The sequence below is a fragment of the Tursiops truncatus genome, chromosome 4 (assembly GCF_011762595.2).
Source record: "Tursiops truncatus isolate mTurTru1 chromosome 4, mTurTru1.mat.Y, whole genome shotgun sequence".
NCBI lineage: Eukaryota > Metazoa > Chordata > Mammalia > Artiodactyla > Delphinidae > Tursiops > Tursiops truncatus.
The window spans coordinates 35,694,220-35,711,349 of NC_047037.1; the positions used below are offsets into that span (position 1 = coordinate 35,694,220).

A 17,130-nucleotide genomic window follows, 5' to 3' on the forward strand; every position below is an offset into this window, starting at 1 on the left:
AAAAGAAAAATGTTTTGGGCCTTTCACCCAAATGAATCATGTCACTAGTATAATAAATTATTTGATTATGGAATATTTGATGATTTAGAGAGGTCTCATTACACACTCATGAATCATCCCCAAGGCCTTATGAGAAGAGAATATTTGGCCTATCTCCCACCAAAATATTTCCTTTTACCTAAATAGAAAGACATGGGGAATGGTGCCCATACTTTTTTTGCCCCAGGGCCAATAAGGGGTTGCTTAAGTTCGACTTTTCAAACTTTACAGGGACGAGAAATGCGATTGGCCTTGGTCAGGCTTCGTTTTGCACAGGCTTTGGCAGGGACTTATAACCAGCAATTCTGCCAGGAGCTCAGGATCCTGCTCACATTCAAAAACGATAAGGGACATCTAAGGAAAACAAGCTGCTCCCTTTTAGGGACACACCAAAGCTAGATAACCCAAGATAATCATAGCAAGATACAGCCAGTCTTAGAGCTAAGTACTGTGAAGTTAGCTTTGCTTCCTTGAGTTTTTGAAGCATGCATCTGTATAAACCTGCTTGTGCAGACATCCCCAGCCCCAAGCTGGGTCTGCCCAAATCCAGCGAATCGGCTCTGAAATGTAGACGGCACCTAGCAGTAACAAAGCCTCCGCCTCAGGCAGCCTGTTGGCCTGTTAGGCCCAGTGGAGCAGCGGAACGGAAATATCTGGAGAAGTTTTTACGTGTCCATGGAATTTCGTTGCAGGAAACCACCAGGGCAGAGACGGGCATGGCTTACAGGTACTTGCTGGTTGCAATGTTATCCAACCGGGGCACTGCACTGAAGTCAAAGGTTGTTGTTATTAAAGAAAGAAGGATTGAAATAGCAAAAAAAATACTATATAGCAAAAGGAAAAGAAAAATGAACGCAGTGAGCCCTCTTCTTGGGCTGCCTTAGTTTTTCAAGCTTTAATTTGTCCACTTTCTCTTCGCTTCAAAGATTACATAAAGATAGTCAAATTCACCTGTGGAAGTTCCCAACCTTGTGCCATTAGAAATGTCTTTGGCTTGATACTTAAGCAAAAGTATGTGATTTAGCAGATCGTAATGAAGAATGGGTGCTCTATTCTTCTTAAGGGAATTTATAAATTAAGACTAGAATTTTTTTAATGCTGCCTGGCCTTCAAGGCTGTTATTTTCTTTTAAGCCTGAATCATGTGGTTGTGCTAATAGCTAATAAAGTAGTTCATGAGACTGAGCAGGTTCTTGAAATGACAGCACTTTTTATCAGTGTAGCCCAAGATAAATTACTGGTTGTTCTCTAACCTTCCAATACCATCATTTATTCTGTGAAAGATTAACAAAAAGGAGAAATTTTTTCCTAGTATGGGGTTGGATGTATAATCTTTCAAAATTGCTCTGGAATGGGAAGATCATTCTTTTTCTGAGCAATTATTGTTCAAACCTCTGTAAGATATGTCTGTGCTTAGCTAAATCACCCAGCTGTACCCGCACAAGTACTTCCTTGACAAATGCCTAGAGTTTTAAATATCCAGGAAGCTGAGCAAAAGCTGTTCAGAAGGACAAAGGTGCTGGAAACTGAAAACGAAAACAAAAACAAAAAACAAAACCCCAAGCCCTTAGCATTTATAAAGAACAGTTGTTTTAGCTCAAGTCAAAACTTCCAGTTCACAGAATAAGATTGTTTTTGCATAGACAAGATGCCCCTAAATGATTTTATTTTTCTATAATCAAAAGGTCTATTTTAATGCAGTACCTACTGCTCTAGTTATCAGCTAATTTGATTAATAAAGCAATTTGCAATGAGATGGCTCATCTCTGGAGAGCTAAGTATTTCACACAGACTCTTTATGCAAAAAAGGGCTCCTGCAGAAGACGAATGAACTCTTCTAGGTTTACAGGGCATATAAACATAAGACAGCTCACCCCATCATGCTTTAGAAGTGGAGCCTAAGAAGAATCTAACCACCTTTCCAAGAGAACCTATGGCTCCCCACCCTGGGATGGAGGAGGAGATGATGTCATTCCTCACCCACCTTTCCTGAATCTGTCTTTACTAGAAGGAGCTACCTTCTCTCTGACTCTCCGTATTCTCTCACTCTATTCTCCATGCTTTCCTTGACCCTCAGTGGTAATAGTGGTGGAATATAGATCTGGTGAAGATGGACTGTTTCGCTGTTTCAAAAACAATGTGTCTTTGCATCTTTGTCCCAGGATGGGTGGTATCACATGAACACTTTTATAAATCTTCAGAGGGCAGGCCTCTTTCTCTCAATGTCCTGGTTTGAATATCTACTACATATTTTGTGATGTGTGCCAGTGTTAGACAAAGATATGTTCTAGGACAGTGTTTTCTAAGCACTTATGGAGCACAGGAATGCTCCCTTCAAATAGGTAAGAACAAAGGTCTCCTAGTTGAGGGTGGGGGACTGGAGCCCACCTGCTTGAGGGGAGCAGTCATCCCAGCTTGGTTTCCCAGGCACGCCTGCAGATCCCATCCTCTGCTAGGCTTAAGAGTACAGTTCTGAGGTGACTCTTCAAGATGCCTTGGAGAGCAAGGCTGGCAGGTCCATCTCACAGAGGCAGGCTCTTAGGCAAGCGTATGTGCCACTAGACCACATTCTAGTAGGAAATGCGACTTAGAAGATCATTGTTCCTAGATCAGAATATGAGGAGAGAAAGTACAGTTAAATAGATACTTGGCCCCAGAAAATAGCCAAGGCTTTGAATTATGATGAACTTGCTATTCTCTGCCACCTCTTCCTGACACATGTCACCTTTACCCCTCCCCACTCCTTTCTCCAAATGTCCATAGTACTTTGTCTATTCTTTTTTCAAGGCACTTATTAAGTATCCTTATTTAAAACATTCTCCTTTAAGCATTAGGGATGGATTTTTAAGGAAGAGTATCCAGGTTCTCTTGGTTCCTGCCCAACCTGGCTTTTGACCTTGACTTCTTATAGGCGTAGTTGGGGTTAGGTGAGGAGACTTTTTATTCTTCTTTACCTTGATTTCCACCTCCCCCCAAGACCATGGCTATGTTAAAAGACCTCATTCAACCTGCCTTTTCTATTTTCTTCTTTCTGAAGGGTATTATTTCATGTGTAGTGGAAAGAGAATGGGCTTTGGAGTTAATCAGGCCAGAGTTCAAATCCCAGCTCTTCTGCTTTACAAACTGTGTGACACTGGGAGTCATATAAGTAGGTGTGACATATAAGTTCCTAACACACAGTAGATGTTCACTAAATGTAGGTTCCGTTCCTGCTTATTCTGTGTCTCCTGTCAATCATTCTGGGGGCAGGGGATGAAAGCCCCCTATAGCTGAAACATACAAATGGATAAGATAGAATATTCTCAGAAAGAAAAGAAAGAATTAAAAACTTTGCAGTAGTAACCTTGTGTATATGCTAAAAATCATTATGTTGTACTTTAAATGGGTGAATTGTATGTATGTAAATTATATCTCAATAAAGTGGTTAAAAATAATAAGAGAAGTTTTTTAAAAATCTGCAGTAATTCACAATCTGTGTAGGTTTCCATGCTGAGCTTAGAATTCTGAGAGGTCTGGAAGAGCCGGGTAAGCTGTTTTCTCTTCCTAATTTGGTCAGATGCCATTGCAGCCTTCAGCCCAATAGCAGCTGCTCGGGTCCCTCGATCATCTGTGAGAGAGCATTATGTTGTGTTTCCATGGAGATTTGGTTATATTTCTAACTAAGGGTGACCAGGGGAGGAAAAAAAATCAGTAAATATGCAAACACATGTATCAACTGAAAAGAAATGGGAGGAAATTGTTTGAATGTGGTGTATAAAGTGCCAAGTTGCTGTGTCGATCCTTCTGTTGGCTTAGAATTTTCAGCAAAAATAGAAGTTTTTTGTGAATTCATTTTTTAAATATCTATGAAATAGTCACCCAAGAGGGTCCTTCAGTTATTTCTAGGAGGCTATCTCTATTACAAAGCATTGAACTCTGAGCCAGACAGTGAACCTGAGCTTGTGTCAAAGTAGAAGTACACTGAGAATTAGTTTTATGGACAAAGCACAAAAACAATCTAGATGGAGTAAGGATGCAGTAGACACCCAGCTTTGAAGCAATTTTACAATACTCACATAAGCCGGGAGGAACTCAAATGGATGTAAAATGAAGGTCTAATCCAAGGGACCCCAAACTTTTTCTGTAAAAGGCCACATAGTAGATATTTTAAGATCATGGGCTACATCTGCCTTTGTCCTACCTACTGAACTCTGCCCTTGTAGGTGGAAGCAGCCATCGACAATAAGCAAAGGAGTGGGCGTGGCTATGTTCCAATTACACTTTACTTACGGATGCTGAAATTTGAGTTTCATATAATTTTCTCATACCACAAATCTTCTTCCTTTTTTTCCTCCCAAACCATTAAAAAAAAAAGCCAATCTTATCTTACAGACCATATGAAAACAAGTGGCAGGCCAGATTTGGCCAGTAGACCATAATTTGCTGACCCCTGGTCTAGAAAACAAAGCTTTCAGTTGTACAGACTATTTATTTGTTGTGGTTATTCATTTATTTTTAAACCTCCTTGTTTCCAGAGGTATTTAAGGTGCCCAACTGCATATAATTCAGAAAGATAAAAATAAATAAAAAAAGAGGTAATTCACTGGTGGTCCAGTGGTTAGGACTCTGTGCTTTCACTGCCGAGTTCAATCCCCTGGTTAGGGAACTAAGATCTCACAAGCCGCGTGGTGTGGCCAAAAAAAAAAAAAAAAAAAAAAAAGGATGAGACCTAGAAAGATTAAGAACAGGAAAGGAAGGCAGCCTGGGGTGAGTGAGGGTGACACGGGCAAGCCATGCCCTTGCACCTGGATTTGGCCCTGCGCTTTCCAGTAGCACCAAGCTGGGAAGAGGGCCATGGAGCTCTTTACAGCAGTCTCAGAGTCCTTTAGGTGAACACGAGCCAGCTGCTCAGGGATGGAACACTTCTCTCTGATGTGGAGATCAGAGAGAAAGTTCTCTCGTGGTTCTTCGTTGTGTAAATTAATATCTTCAAAAAATGTCCTTATAGTAAACACAGCAGTGTCCTCGGGCTCTTTCTCATGGGGCCCCTAATATTAAAAAGGGGCATTATATAAAATAACAATTCAGTAAAAGCAAGTGGGTGTGGTAGAAGAAATGACATTGGTTTAATAGAAACTGCATCAATTAGTTTGAAATTATTTACACTTAAAAAATTCCCCAATAATAATGACACAGATTTTGCTATTTTATGACGACAGGGCTTGTCCAGGTTCATGGAATGAAACAATTGTTTCTCACATTTAAAACAAATGCTATTTGCCAACCAAAGACAAAATTTTCTATAGCCTTGAGCAGAAGGTGGGAGGGGACAAAAGAAGAAAAGGAGAGGTGGGGCGAAGTTTTGGAATTATTGATGTGGGACAGACCTCGGAGATAATCTGCTCCAATTTCTGGTCTTACAGCTGGAGAAAGCTGAAGCTCAGAGATGTGTTTTCAGCCAACAGCAAAGCCCTTGTCCTTTGGGTCCCAGTCCAGTGCTCGCTCCATAATCCATATTTATTCCCAGCCCTCCAACCCCCATCCCACCTATGCCAGCACACACCCTCACACACACACCCCACACCATAACACACGCCATACACACACACCACACACACAGACACACCCCTACCACACATAACCTCACACACATCACATACACATACACACCCACATACCCCCTTAGTCCACACACCACACACACTTCCCCATACCCACATACCACATATACACACTCCACACACACTCCATATCGCCACACACCACACACACACTCCACACACACCACACACATCACATATACAAACATACACACCCCCCCACACACACCCATACACACACCACACACACGTACACACCCCCCCACATACCACACCCACACACCCACACACCACATATACACACCCCCCACACACTCCATATCCCCCCACACCCCCCACACACCCCCCACACATCACATACACAAACATACACACCCACACACCACACACACACTCCATATTCCACACACACCGCACTCACATCCCACACAGCCCCCACACACCTCCTCCCCTCCCCACACCCCCCTACACATTCCATATCCCCCCCACACCACACACCCCACGCCCTGCCTCCCAGGGATGCTGCAGTCCCCCTCTAATCCAGTCTTCCAGGCACTGCTCTCATTGCTCTGCTCTGCAATCTGCGTCAGTCCTACTTCTTGGCACACTGGCCCTCCATCCCTGTCCTGAAACATCGAGTCTCACTCATCATTGCTTTCCCCATCTAGAATATTCTCACACGTCCCCCTTGCCGAGACAAATCCAAACCACAGGCTCTCCCTTCTCTCTCACAGAATGACTTGTCTTTGTTCCATATAGTTTGGAGTGTGTGTGTGTGTGTCTCTCAAAAGTATGCTGTTGTCATCTTGAGGAGAACAACTAGAGCTTATACTATTTTGCAATCCTCCTGTGCTTTGCACTTAGATAGCATGTATTGCTTCTTTGAGGTATATGCATTCAGAAGTTGGGGAACAGAAAGAAAGACTCCAAAGACAAGTAGGAATGTCCCTTTCCCCCATTTATAGTGCTCTAGCCCCATATTTCCTCCTGTATCTTAGATATAATATGTTACTTAGCCTTGCTGAGTCTCAGTTTCCTCTTCTGTAAAATGGGCCTAATTCAACTTACCTCATGACAATGTTGTAAGAATTAAATGAAGTCACATTTATGAAAGTGCTTAGCTCACTGCCTGCCATGGTGGGAGCCTAACAAACAGGGTTTCCTCGCTTCACCTCCTTCTTAACCAATCCTAGGAATCCATCGTTTAGTCATCTTTCAGAGATTGAAAGAAAAAGGGTGTGGTGTTGTATCTAAAAAAGAGAGAGGGGCAGAAAACAAACACGTGTAATTAAATCTTGCACAGTTCTGAGCATATCACTCTCCTTTCCTCACTTGCTTACATACATTCTTTTTTTGCTTCTACTATTGGAATATATCCTCAGGATCTATTGAGAAGGTGTTTTTTTTTCTTTTTACTTCACACATGGCCTCCTATTTAATGAAAACAGCCTCAGGAAACATTGGAATAAATTACTCTCCAAATGGTGTAATAGAATGATAAAAATCATCTTTTATCAGTCTGTGTATTTCCAGTGCCTAGCATTGTGTCTAGAACAGAAATATTTGAGACAGAATGAAATTAAAAGGGCTAAAATGCCCACTGGTACCTTCTAGTACCTCTCCCATTCACTTGCCACACTGCCTGAGAATTTCTTCAACTAGAAGCTCCAGTTCTGTTAAAATGGAGGTGTGTAATCTAAGCTAATAGGCAGCAGAGCAAGAAGGAAACAGGACAACGGCCGGGCCGACCTGAAAACAGAGAAGATAGGAACGAAGTCTCTAGACTGGATCAAGGGGCAAGCTTGGGTGTCGGGGCGTGGCACAGTGGTACAGGGGCTGTGTGGGGACACCGGCGGGCAGGCCTGAAGAAGAGGGTGGGAAAGCTAGAGAGAAACCTCACTCACCTACCAGCTTGTAACAAAGGTGTCCTGGCAAAGCATTTGAAAACATTCATTAACTGATAGAATTTTCATTGATCTCTAAATGAAGATTCTGATGATAAGTAAGAACTAGTTTTCTCTCTGAACACTCTTTCCCTGGGTTCCGTCAAAGTGAGAATGTGGTGTCCTGGCTGGAGGATTTGCAGACCACCTTCCCCCCAGCCCCTTTCTCTGATCCTCTGATTCCTTATCTATGAAATGAAAATGCACATAAAGCCCTCCTCCCAGGATAGTGCTATTCACGCAGAGTCGCATAGTGGAAGCTTAGGAAAGACTATCCCCCTCTTGACTTCTCCGCTTTTCATGATTTCCATGACAGTGTGGAAGTTGAAAATTATTTTTGTTCCTAAATTGAGCTCACTGTCTTCCTCCCAGCCCCCCACCCCCAACCCTCCAAACCCTCCAAACCCTCCTTCACTGCATACTCCGCTGACCTACTTTTTTCATGGAATGCTTGGCACACTCAGACCTGCTTGAAAAGTAGCTATGGCCATGGCCATGAAAATCAAAAGCCTAGAAAAAATGCTAGCTGAGCAGGGGGTTGTATTTTCCACATTAAAAAAAAAGCCTACATAAGTTATTTTAGACTGGCCTCATTTTGGTCAGTCTCGGGGCCTGTGCTAATTTTCTCTGAGTCCTCTGGCTGTGGCTCTCCTGGCATCAGCTGGGCTGGAGGAACGTTGCAGACACTGAGATGGTCCAGTCTCAGAGCCTATGTGACTACTTGAAACCCTCAGAGCCTGCTGGTAAAGGACCTAGAAGGCTTAGTGAAAGGGGCCTGTTCAGAATGGGGCCGAATATTTATTTACTATTGAACGGAACAGAAGTTCTAAAACGAGTATGTTTTAGAAGTGTCAGTTTAGATAGAAAATGCTTTAAAATTTAAGCGAAAGTGAGAGATGAGTGCCCCTTGGATTTGAAATATTAATTTCATTCTGTTTTGAAATTTCCACATGTGGTTTTCCAGAGGGAAAGTTGTTTTATGCATAATGAAAACACTGGAAATTCAGGGCTCAAGAGCAACACTGTGTTATATGAACACTCCCTTTCTCATATAGGAAAAAGTTGCAGCAGTTTCATATTAAAAACAAAGCATTTTGAGACCTGGTTTCCCTGCACAAGGAGCAACTGTGAGTCAAATATATTTTTACCCAAGGGAAAAAAACAAAACCTCTTCCTAAATTTCTCTGCAGTGCCTGTAAGTGCCACTAGGATGCACTATTTCATTAAAAAAAAACGAAGCGCTTCATTCAGTTCCCTGAACCACAGAAAGCAGAAATCTTTAAACTTTTTCCAGGCAATCCTAGACCAGAACTTAAATTTGAATCTGTATATTTCCCTTGATTGTGAAAATTAAGAAGCATCTCTTTTTATATCACAATGGGAAATCTTCTATAGTGAGAAAAAGCAAGAAGTTATGACCAGTAACACTTAGGATTCTGAGAATCTTGTAGCAGGGATATGTTATCATAACCTAACCCAGTTAGATATTTGATAGAGAAAATTTTCTACGTCTGGGAGTTTCTAAGAATGGGTTTCTGAACTACACTACAGACCTCTGTGGGTGACTGGTGGAGAAAAGAAAGGCAGACATGTCATCCCCTTGGCCTTCCTTCAGAGAATGTTCTGTTGATGTCTTCTGCCCCATCTCAGGTGAAGGCATCTTGTCGCACAGTTAAGATGGAGCAGATGTAGTGAATCTGGAAGGATTGTGTTGTCAGGACTGCCTGGGAGAAGTCTGGCTCAGAACCCACGAATGTTCTTAGAACCATGACCCTGCAGGTCTGGCTCAGCACCAAATTAGAAGGTGGTCAAATGATGGTGCCCTTCCTCCTCTGTAACCAGGTTTTTGCTTATCATGGGACACCTCTCCACGCCTAAAACTTTAGCCTCTCATCAGTGATTCCTCTGCCTTGCCCTTAGCTAGTTATCAACTGATGCTCCCTAAGATTTCAATTATACATTTTGTGATGTGCGCCTATGTTCAGATGAAGATACATTCCAGGACAGTGTGTTTCAAACAATCATGATGCAGAAAAACACATGAAGGCAAAGCGGTCCCAGTTGAAGGTGGGGTCCTGGGGTATCTGTAAAATATGTCATATCCAAAGAAACCTCTAATGGTGGAAGTTCAGGTAGTAGAGGAGCTATTTTTAGACAACCTATCTAGTCTTAAAATCAGATTATGAAAAAAAACCTTTTTTATTGGAAAATAATTTCAAACATACAGAAAAATTGTAAGAATATATAGAATATCTGTAGCACTTTAATCTTTAATATATTGTTAACATTTTGCTCCATTTGATCGTGTTCTTACCTGCTTGCTTTCTGCATCCTCCCCCCCACCTCCAATGTATTTTTCCAAGCCTTTTGAGAGTAAGTTACATCCATAATAGCTCTTTACCCCTCAGTACCTCCTAAGGGTAAGGATATTCTTTCATACACCCCCAAGTACAATTACCAACTTCAGTCAGATTTACCTAGTTTTTATCTGATCTACTGTCTGTATTCTCATTTTGCCAGCAGACACAACAGTGCCCTTTATAGCAAGTTTTTTACTCCACCAGTACTGCATCTAGTTCAGGATCAAATATTGTATTTTGTTGTCATGGCTTTTTCATTTCCTTCAATCTGGCATAGTTCGGACTGGAATTAGTTTTAGCACAGGGAGGAGGTCAGTGGGAAAGAGGGTGGTGACTAATTGCAGTGTCTGCTTTGGGTTGGGAGGTGGTGCTATGGTGCCAACACAGTCTCTAACCTCGGCCAGAAGGCCTCCTGGCTACAGCTACCAATTCCGCATCGAGGACTGTGTCTTCCACAGCTCCCCAACAAGGCCACCACATCGTCATCTTGACCTTTAGGTTCAAAGCTGAGGTGGATCTCAAAGACATACGGACCTAACTGACCTACATAAATTCAGTCCCCTATGTTTATCTGCTTAGCACTTCTGCTGAGGGGCGTGCACTGTGGGGGGCTGTTGAGAATTACCAGGACCTGAGTGAGGTCCTCTGAGCACTGACAGGCAGGGAGGGCAGGCAGGGCCAAGTATGTGATTACCTGGGACCCTCTAGCCTCCAAATCAGGCACCCATAAAGCTTGGCCAGGGAACCACCCCAAGAAACTAAAGCAGCAGCCAAAGGGAGAGGCCTCTTCCAAACTGGCTGCAGAGCAGAAGAGTGTGGCTTCTGGCCACACATCCTGGTGAGCCCACTGGGAGAGGTGGGAGTAGCTGAGAGGCCACAGCAGCCAGGGAGACACAGGCTCTCAGTGGGTCACGTGGAATATTTTTAGATAAGGGAGTTTTGACCCAATTGTCTATTTTTCCCTCCATGATATTCCTTTTAATTTGTTAAGGAAGAATGAGATAGAAGCTCTGAAAATTGTAGAGTGTGGGTGCAGAATGTGCAGCTCATTAAGTATCTAAGCTCTTGCTTTAGCATTTGGAGGGTCTGTAACAGATCACTGATTCACCCGGCTTTTGAAATTTTGCAGCATTAGATAACACACAGTGACAACATGTGCATTTAGAAACTGGTTGTGGGTTTTAAAAGGAGCCATGATTGCTTCTTGACATGACCATTGTATAAGACCAGAATCTCTATGCATAATTTCCCAAAAGGTTAATCCTTGCTGTAACATCTTTGTAAAATTCATCAAATTAGCACCTCCTTCCTTTACCCCTATTTTTCCTCTTACAACTCTTTTTTCCCCCCTTATGTTTTATGGCTCTAATGTCTTATTTCAAAAGGTCTTCCCCATAAAGGATAATGTCTTTCTGCAATGTATTCTAGCAAATTTATGGTTTCATCCTTCATATGTAAGTCTCTATCCCAGCTCAAAGTTCTTATATGAGATAGCAACTTAAATTTATACTTTTAAAATGCCCAAAGTCAGTTTTGATAGCCTAAATTTTCCCCACTGATTTGAAATTACAACATATATAGCCCAAATATCAGAAAAGCTTACCTTGTCTTTTGCACATCAGATGAAATGGTCTTGAACTGGAAACAAAGAATTCCTTCTACACTCCAGATATTCTTGTGGAAGTTTCTGTTCTTCTAGTCATTTTGGGCTTAAATTGAATGACCTCAGTTTTTGTTTGTCTGAAAGAAAATTGTATTTAGTTTTCTTTTTCTTCTGTTTTTTTTTCCTCTTACCACTTGTATTTGTTTGTTTCCATATTGTTTGTCTCCTTCACTGGAGTGTGAACTCCAGGAGGACAGGGATGTTATCTGTATGGTTAATTGCAGAATTCCCAGAATCTGGTATCTAGTGTAAAACTCAATAAATGTTTGCTGAATAACTGAATGATTAAGCAAGAGTATGAGGAACAAGCCCTCATTTTTCACTGGCAGACAATCTGCTGGATTATCAGACACAGGGGGTTGCTCCACCAGACTCTCCATCCACAGCCTCCTTGCCACTTATTTCCCAACCTTCTCTCTTTACTGAAAAGATCCAAAGTGCCCTCATTTGTTTTAGTGGTACTTGGGGGACAGCATTGTTCTCGTAGGAAATAGGTCCTTAAATCTTGGATGTTAGAATCCTTTGAAGCTGCCCATTATAATGTCATAAGTCCACTTTATTGTTTCTTCTCCTCAGACATCCATCTCGTTTCACTTTCCATTCACTCAGTTATTTCACTCTATTCACAGAGTCTTCACTGTACTTTCCTAAAGAAAGTTCTCTGTGATGTCACTGTCCAGTCCTAGTGGAGTCCTAGGCTGTGACCAGATGAGATACTCACAGCCTTCACTCTGCGTATTCCTTGCTTCTCCTCAGATGTGTTGCTAACATGCCCACGTTACGGAGTCATGGGTCTCTCCTCCACTCCTTCCCACCACAAGCTCTCCCCTTCTTACCCCTGTCCATCAATCCCATAGACTAGCCCTCTTTAGTTTACTCTTTTCCTAATCAATTTCCATTTCCATCTCATTACAAGAAGGGTATCGTCTCATTATAATACCCAGGTGTCATTTCCCAAAAGACAGAGATGAGTCTGGAGGGTCAGCCCTCCTGTTGGGATTCCTGGATGACTCTACATCATCCTAAATATACTAGAAGGTTCTCTCTCTACTCGGCAATTGTGGATGATTGTGAGTTCTGATTGGATCTTCTTGTTCTTGGTACAGATCAGTCTTTTCCAGGAACAACATGGCATGCAACAAAGGCACTCTTCGGCTGGTGATTAGCAATTGCAAGATGATACCTTGGGGTATCAATAGGTCATTGTGGGGTTTCTCTTTGGAGCCTGGCCCCATTCCACCTCCTGAGCAAGATCCTGACCTGTTCAATTCAGTGTTAGTGGGATGGGCAGTGGCAACAATAGGGTCGTACTTATCCACTCAGGGGCTTTAATTGCTTGAGGGAGCCTGGTTGAGACTCAATGACAGTGGACAGAGTCCAACTATCTTCTTTCTGCTCCTTCCTCACAACCATTTCCTATCCAAGGACCTTCCATTTCTGACTCCATGTTCACCTATCCTTGGTTTCTGCATGTCCTGTATAGGTTAAATATTTTCCCTGCTATATCTCATGACCCCTTTAAATTGTTGGGTGATCCAAAACATATTCTCTCAGAAGATGGAAAATCAGGTTTACACAGCCAAATCTACAAATCCATATTTTAGTATTCATTGGTGGCACTCTTTTATGAAGTTATTTTGTACGACCACTAACCAGTCCTTATTGTTTCGGGTGCAGTATCTGTTGTTCTGTTGAACTCTTTAGCTTATATTCTCCCAGACGGACACAGATTTTATTCTTTCATTCAAGAGCTATTGCCGAGTGCTCACCTATATTATACACTATTCCAGACATGGGGGACACAGCAGTGACAAAACAGACTAAGTTCCCTGCTTTCTTTAAGATTTCATCCTAGTTAGGGTGAGGTAGACAATAAACTAACAAAATAAAGTGTGTAACATTTCAGAAAGGATAAGTTCTCTATAGAAACACAATACATGGAAGGAAGACAAGTATATGTGTCAGGGGAGAGTTACAATTTTAAATAGTGTAGCTAAGGAAGGCCAACTGAGAAGACAGCAGTTGAATAAACGTCTGAAGGAGGTGAAAAGGACAATCATATGGGCTTCTGGGGGAAGAATACTCCAGACAGAGTGTACAGCACAAGCCTAGAGTAAAAGTGTATAAGGGAGAAACATCACAGAAGCCAGTGAGACATGAGCAGAGTGAATGATCCGTAGAGTAGCAAGAAAACATGTTGAGAAAGTAAAGGAAGTGCTGCAAGTTCAGGAGGTTCCCAAGACCTCCCTAAGGTTCAGTGATTCATTATAAGGACTCACAGAATTCAGCAAAGCTTTTATATTCACACGTATAGTTTTTATAGGAGAAAGATACAGATTACAATCAGCATAGGGACGAAGTGGCCAGAGTGGGGTCCAGGAGAACCAGGCACAGAGCTTCTAGCTGCCCTTTCCAGTGGAGCCATGTGGAGAGCGCTTTTCTCCCAGCAACAGTGTGTGACAGTGTGCATAGAACGTTGCCAACTAGGGAAACTTAGCAGAGCCTTGGTGCCCAGAGTTCTCATTGCAGATCGGCCACATAGACACATTGACCACCTGCGTGGTTGACCTTGGTCTCTTGCCTGTATGGAGGTCAAGCTGATTCTTTGTGGCCCAAGGACCCTACTATATAACACACATTTAGCATAGACCATCAGGCATGGCCCAAGGCCTCCAGGTAGATAAACACACTCCTGGTGGGTAGAGCATTCCAAGGGCTTAGAGGTCACCTCTCAGGAGCTGGAGGCAAAGGGTCAAACCTTTCTTTGGTCAAGGTTAATACTTCACTGCACAGAAGCCAAATCATGCAGGTCTTTGTAGGCCATTTACAAGATGTTGGCTTCCATCTGTTTGAGATGGAAGACTTTGGAGAGTATTGGTCAGGAGAGTGACATGATTTGATTTGCTTTTACACAGGGTTTCTTTTTTTAACAGGACCATCATGGAATGAATAACATTCCAACAGCTAAGTTGGAAAATAGACTGAAAGGTAGAAGCAGGGCTACTGATCAGGAAGTTACTATTATGGTCCAAGTAAGAGATATCAGTAGGTTGAATGAGGGTGAAAATGGTGAGAAGCAATCTGATTTTGGGTCACTTTTAATAGTGGAGTTAAGAGCATTTGCAAATAAATTAGATGTAGCATATGATAAAAAGAATAATCAAAGATGACTCTAAGTTACTTGGCTGAGCAGTTGGGACAGTCAGGTTGCCCTTAAATGGGATGAGTTAAGACTGCAGGGGAAGATCTGGTGGGAGGAAGAGTAGGAGCATGGCTTTTGGACACGTGAGGTCGAAACACCTATTAGACCACAAGGGAAAAATATCAAGTAGACAAGAGCCTGGAGTTCATGGGAGAGGTCTGGGCTGCAGGTTTATATTCAAGATATAAAGATATACGTCTTGAAGTCATCAGTGTATCATGAGAGTGTCAAGCCATGAGACTGCCAAGTAAGTGTCAACAGAAAAGAGAAAAAGCCTAATGAAGAAAAAGCCAAATGAAGGAAGGAGGCTGGAGATATGAACTGTGTTAAATACTGCTGAGAGGTCAGTAAGGTGAGAACTGAGAGGAGACCAAATGGATTTAGGAACATGGAGGCTACTGTTAACCTTAGTAAGAGCAGAGAGAGCTACGTATTTTGTTTTATACCCAGAGATGTGCTTAATAGAAGAAAACAAAAAATATTTAGGAAAAATTTTAAAGTTAATTCGGAACTCCTAATTAGCAGAACTCTGACTGCCACCGACTGAACAGCATCTCTGGATTTCCTCCTACCTATGAACAAAGAGAAAAATATACAAAATCATAGCTGAAAACTTAAGTTGGCCCAACATATAACCAGAAAATAGAGTGATTTTCTAATAATAATTATGTTTGTAAAGCTGGATTATTAAACAGATAACTCATGGAGTTATCTGTTTGCCTCATGAAACAGAGCTTCTCTGCTTCCTGAATGACATAATGCCTGTACCCTGTTGTCTGCTTTTCTGATTTTGGTGCTCCCTTTGTTCTGACATCTGGAGATTTCCCTTTCTAGGCCTTAAGCTTGCATTTAAATTTATTTTGTTACAGTTTATTCAGCAATTCTTTTTGCTTGGAGTGTGTATGTGTGTGCGGGATGTTCCACATCAATTAAGTCTTTCATATTGACCTGAAGTTCACTTTTTAAATCAAGACAAACAGATATCATACTTAACAATCTGAATGGACTCAATTAAAGAAGAAAGGACAGGGCTTCCCTGGTGGCGCAGTGGTTGAGAGTCCGCCTGCTGATGCAGGGGACACGGGTTCGTGCCCCGGTCCGGGAAGATTCCACATGCTGCGGAGCGGCTGCGCCCGTGAGCCATGGCCGCTGAGGCTGCGCGTCTGGAGCCTGTGCTCTGCAATGGGAGAGGCCACAACAGTGAGAGGCCCGCGTACTGCAAAAAAAAAAAAAAAAGAAAGAAAAAAGGACAGCAAAAAGTTTAGAAGAAAAAACAACCAAATATTCGGAGTTGTTATTTTTAGGTGGTAAGAATGTGAGTGATTTTTCCCCCTTCCTCTATTCCTAATTTCCAAATTTGTATATTACTATTATAAAAGGGAGGAAAATTGCAATTAAAATTAGATTCTAAGAATTTAAGGTACATGCTTTTGAAGTTCGTTTCTGAGCTACCTTGGATCTAAAACAAGTACTGAGATTGAGATTCGGCAGTTTGATCTGCAGTAAGGTTTACAGATAAGGACTCCCATTCTGAATTTAACCTGGAAAAAAATTTGCGCCTTTATGTAGATAAATTGAAATGCATTCTATCAAAATGCTTCCATTCTATAGATAACCTTGAATAGCGTAGACCATCTCTATCAGAAATATATGGGTTTTTTGTTGTTGTTTTGTTTTGTTTTGCAAGTAACAGAAAAACTAACTCAAGCTGGCTTAAGTAACAAAGGAAACTTACTGGCCATGTAACTAAAAAGTCCAGAGATAGGGAAAACTCCAGAGATAGGGTGGATTTAAGGTACAAACACTGTAGACAGGATCTAGTTTCTCTCTCTCTGTACTTGTGACTTTCTTTTTGGTAATGGCTCCACACTCAGCTCTGTATGATGGAGGGTCTGTGGCAGCTCCAAGCTCTTCTCTCATCTTCAAGATGGCTGACAAAAGCACTCATTCACTTCCAGAAGGAAGGAAGAAAGAAGGAGCTTTCTTTTCCTAGGAGTTCCATCTTCTCATTGATTCCTTGGTTTTGATTGGATGACCTGTCCACTCTGGACCACTTCCTGGATCTGGGTGATGGGAGAAGCTAACTGACTTCTGTGGCTTCATGCTCAACCCCTCACTGAGAAAGGAGGGGCAGACTACTCTTGATGGGAGAAAAGGGGAGTACATTATGGTGAGGCAAAGTCGACTGCATATGTTGACCACACTCCCTACTGATCATATCTGGAGGGGACAGCATGGCAGTGAACTCATGGCAGTAAGATTCCAGTTAGTCAATCATCTGGAAATTGGGGATGAGGCTACCTCACCATTAACCACCTGTGTGCTGTCTCCATTCCTTGAACTTT

General features: G+C 42.1%; 1 protein-coding gene across 2 annotated transcripts in view; it reads left to right on the forward strand.

Moving 5' to 3' along the window:
- Positions 1-368: 368 nt before the first annotated feature.
- The window catches only part of KCNAB1 (potassium voltage-gated channel subfamily A regulatory beta subunit 1), a 396,177-nt gene continuing 379,415 nt past the window's right edge, over positions 369-17,130 (forward strand). For both annotated transcript variants that reach the window (XM_019946228.3, XM_073803822.1), the window contains exon 1: positions 369-766. In XM_019946228.3, the coding sequence (XP_019801787.1) occupies positions 525-766 (242 nt within the window). In that variant the 5' untranslated portion in view covers positions 369-524. The remainder of the gene's footprint in view (positions 767-17,130) is intronic.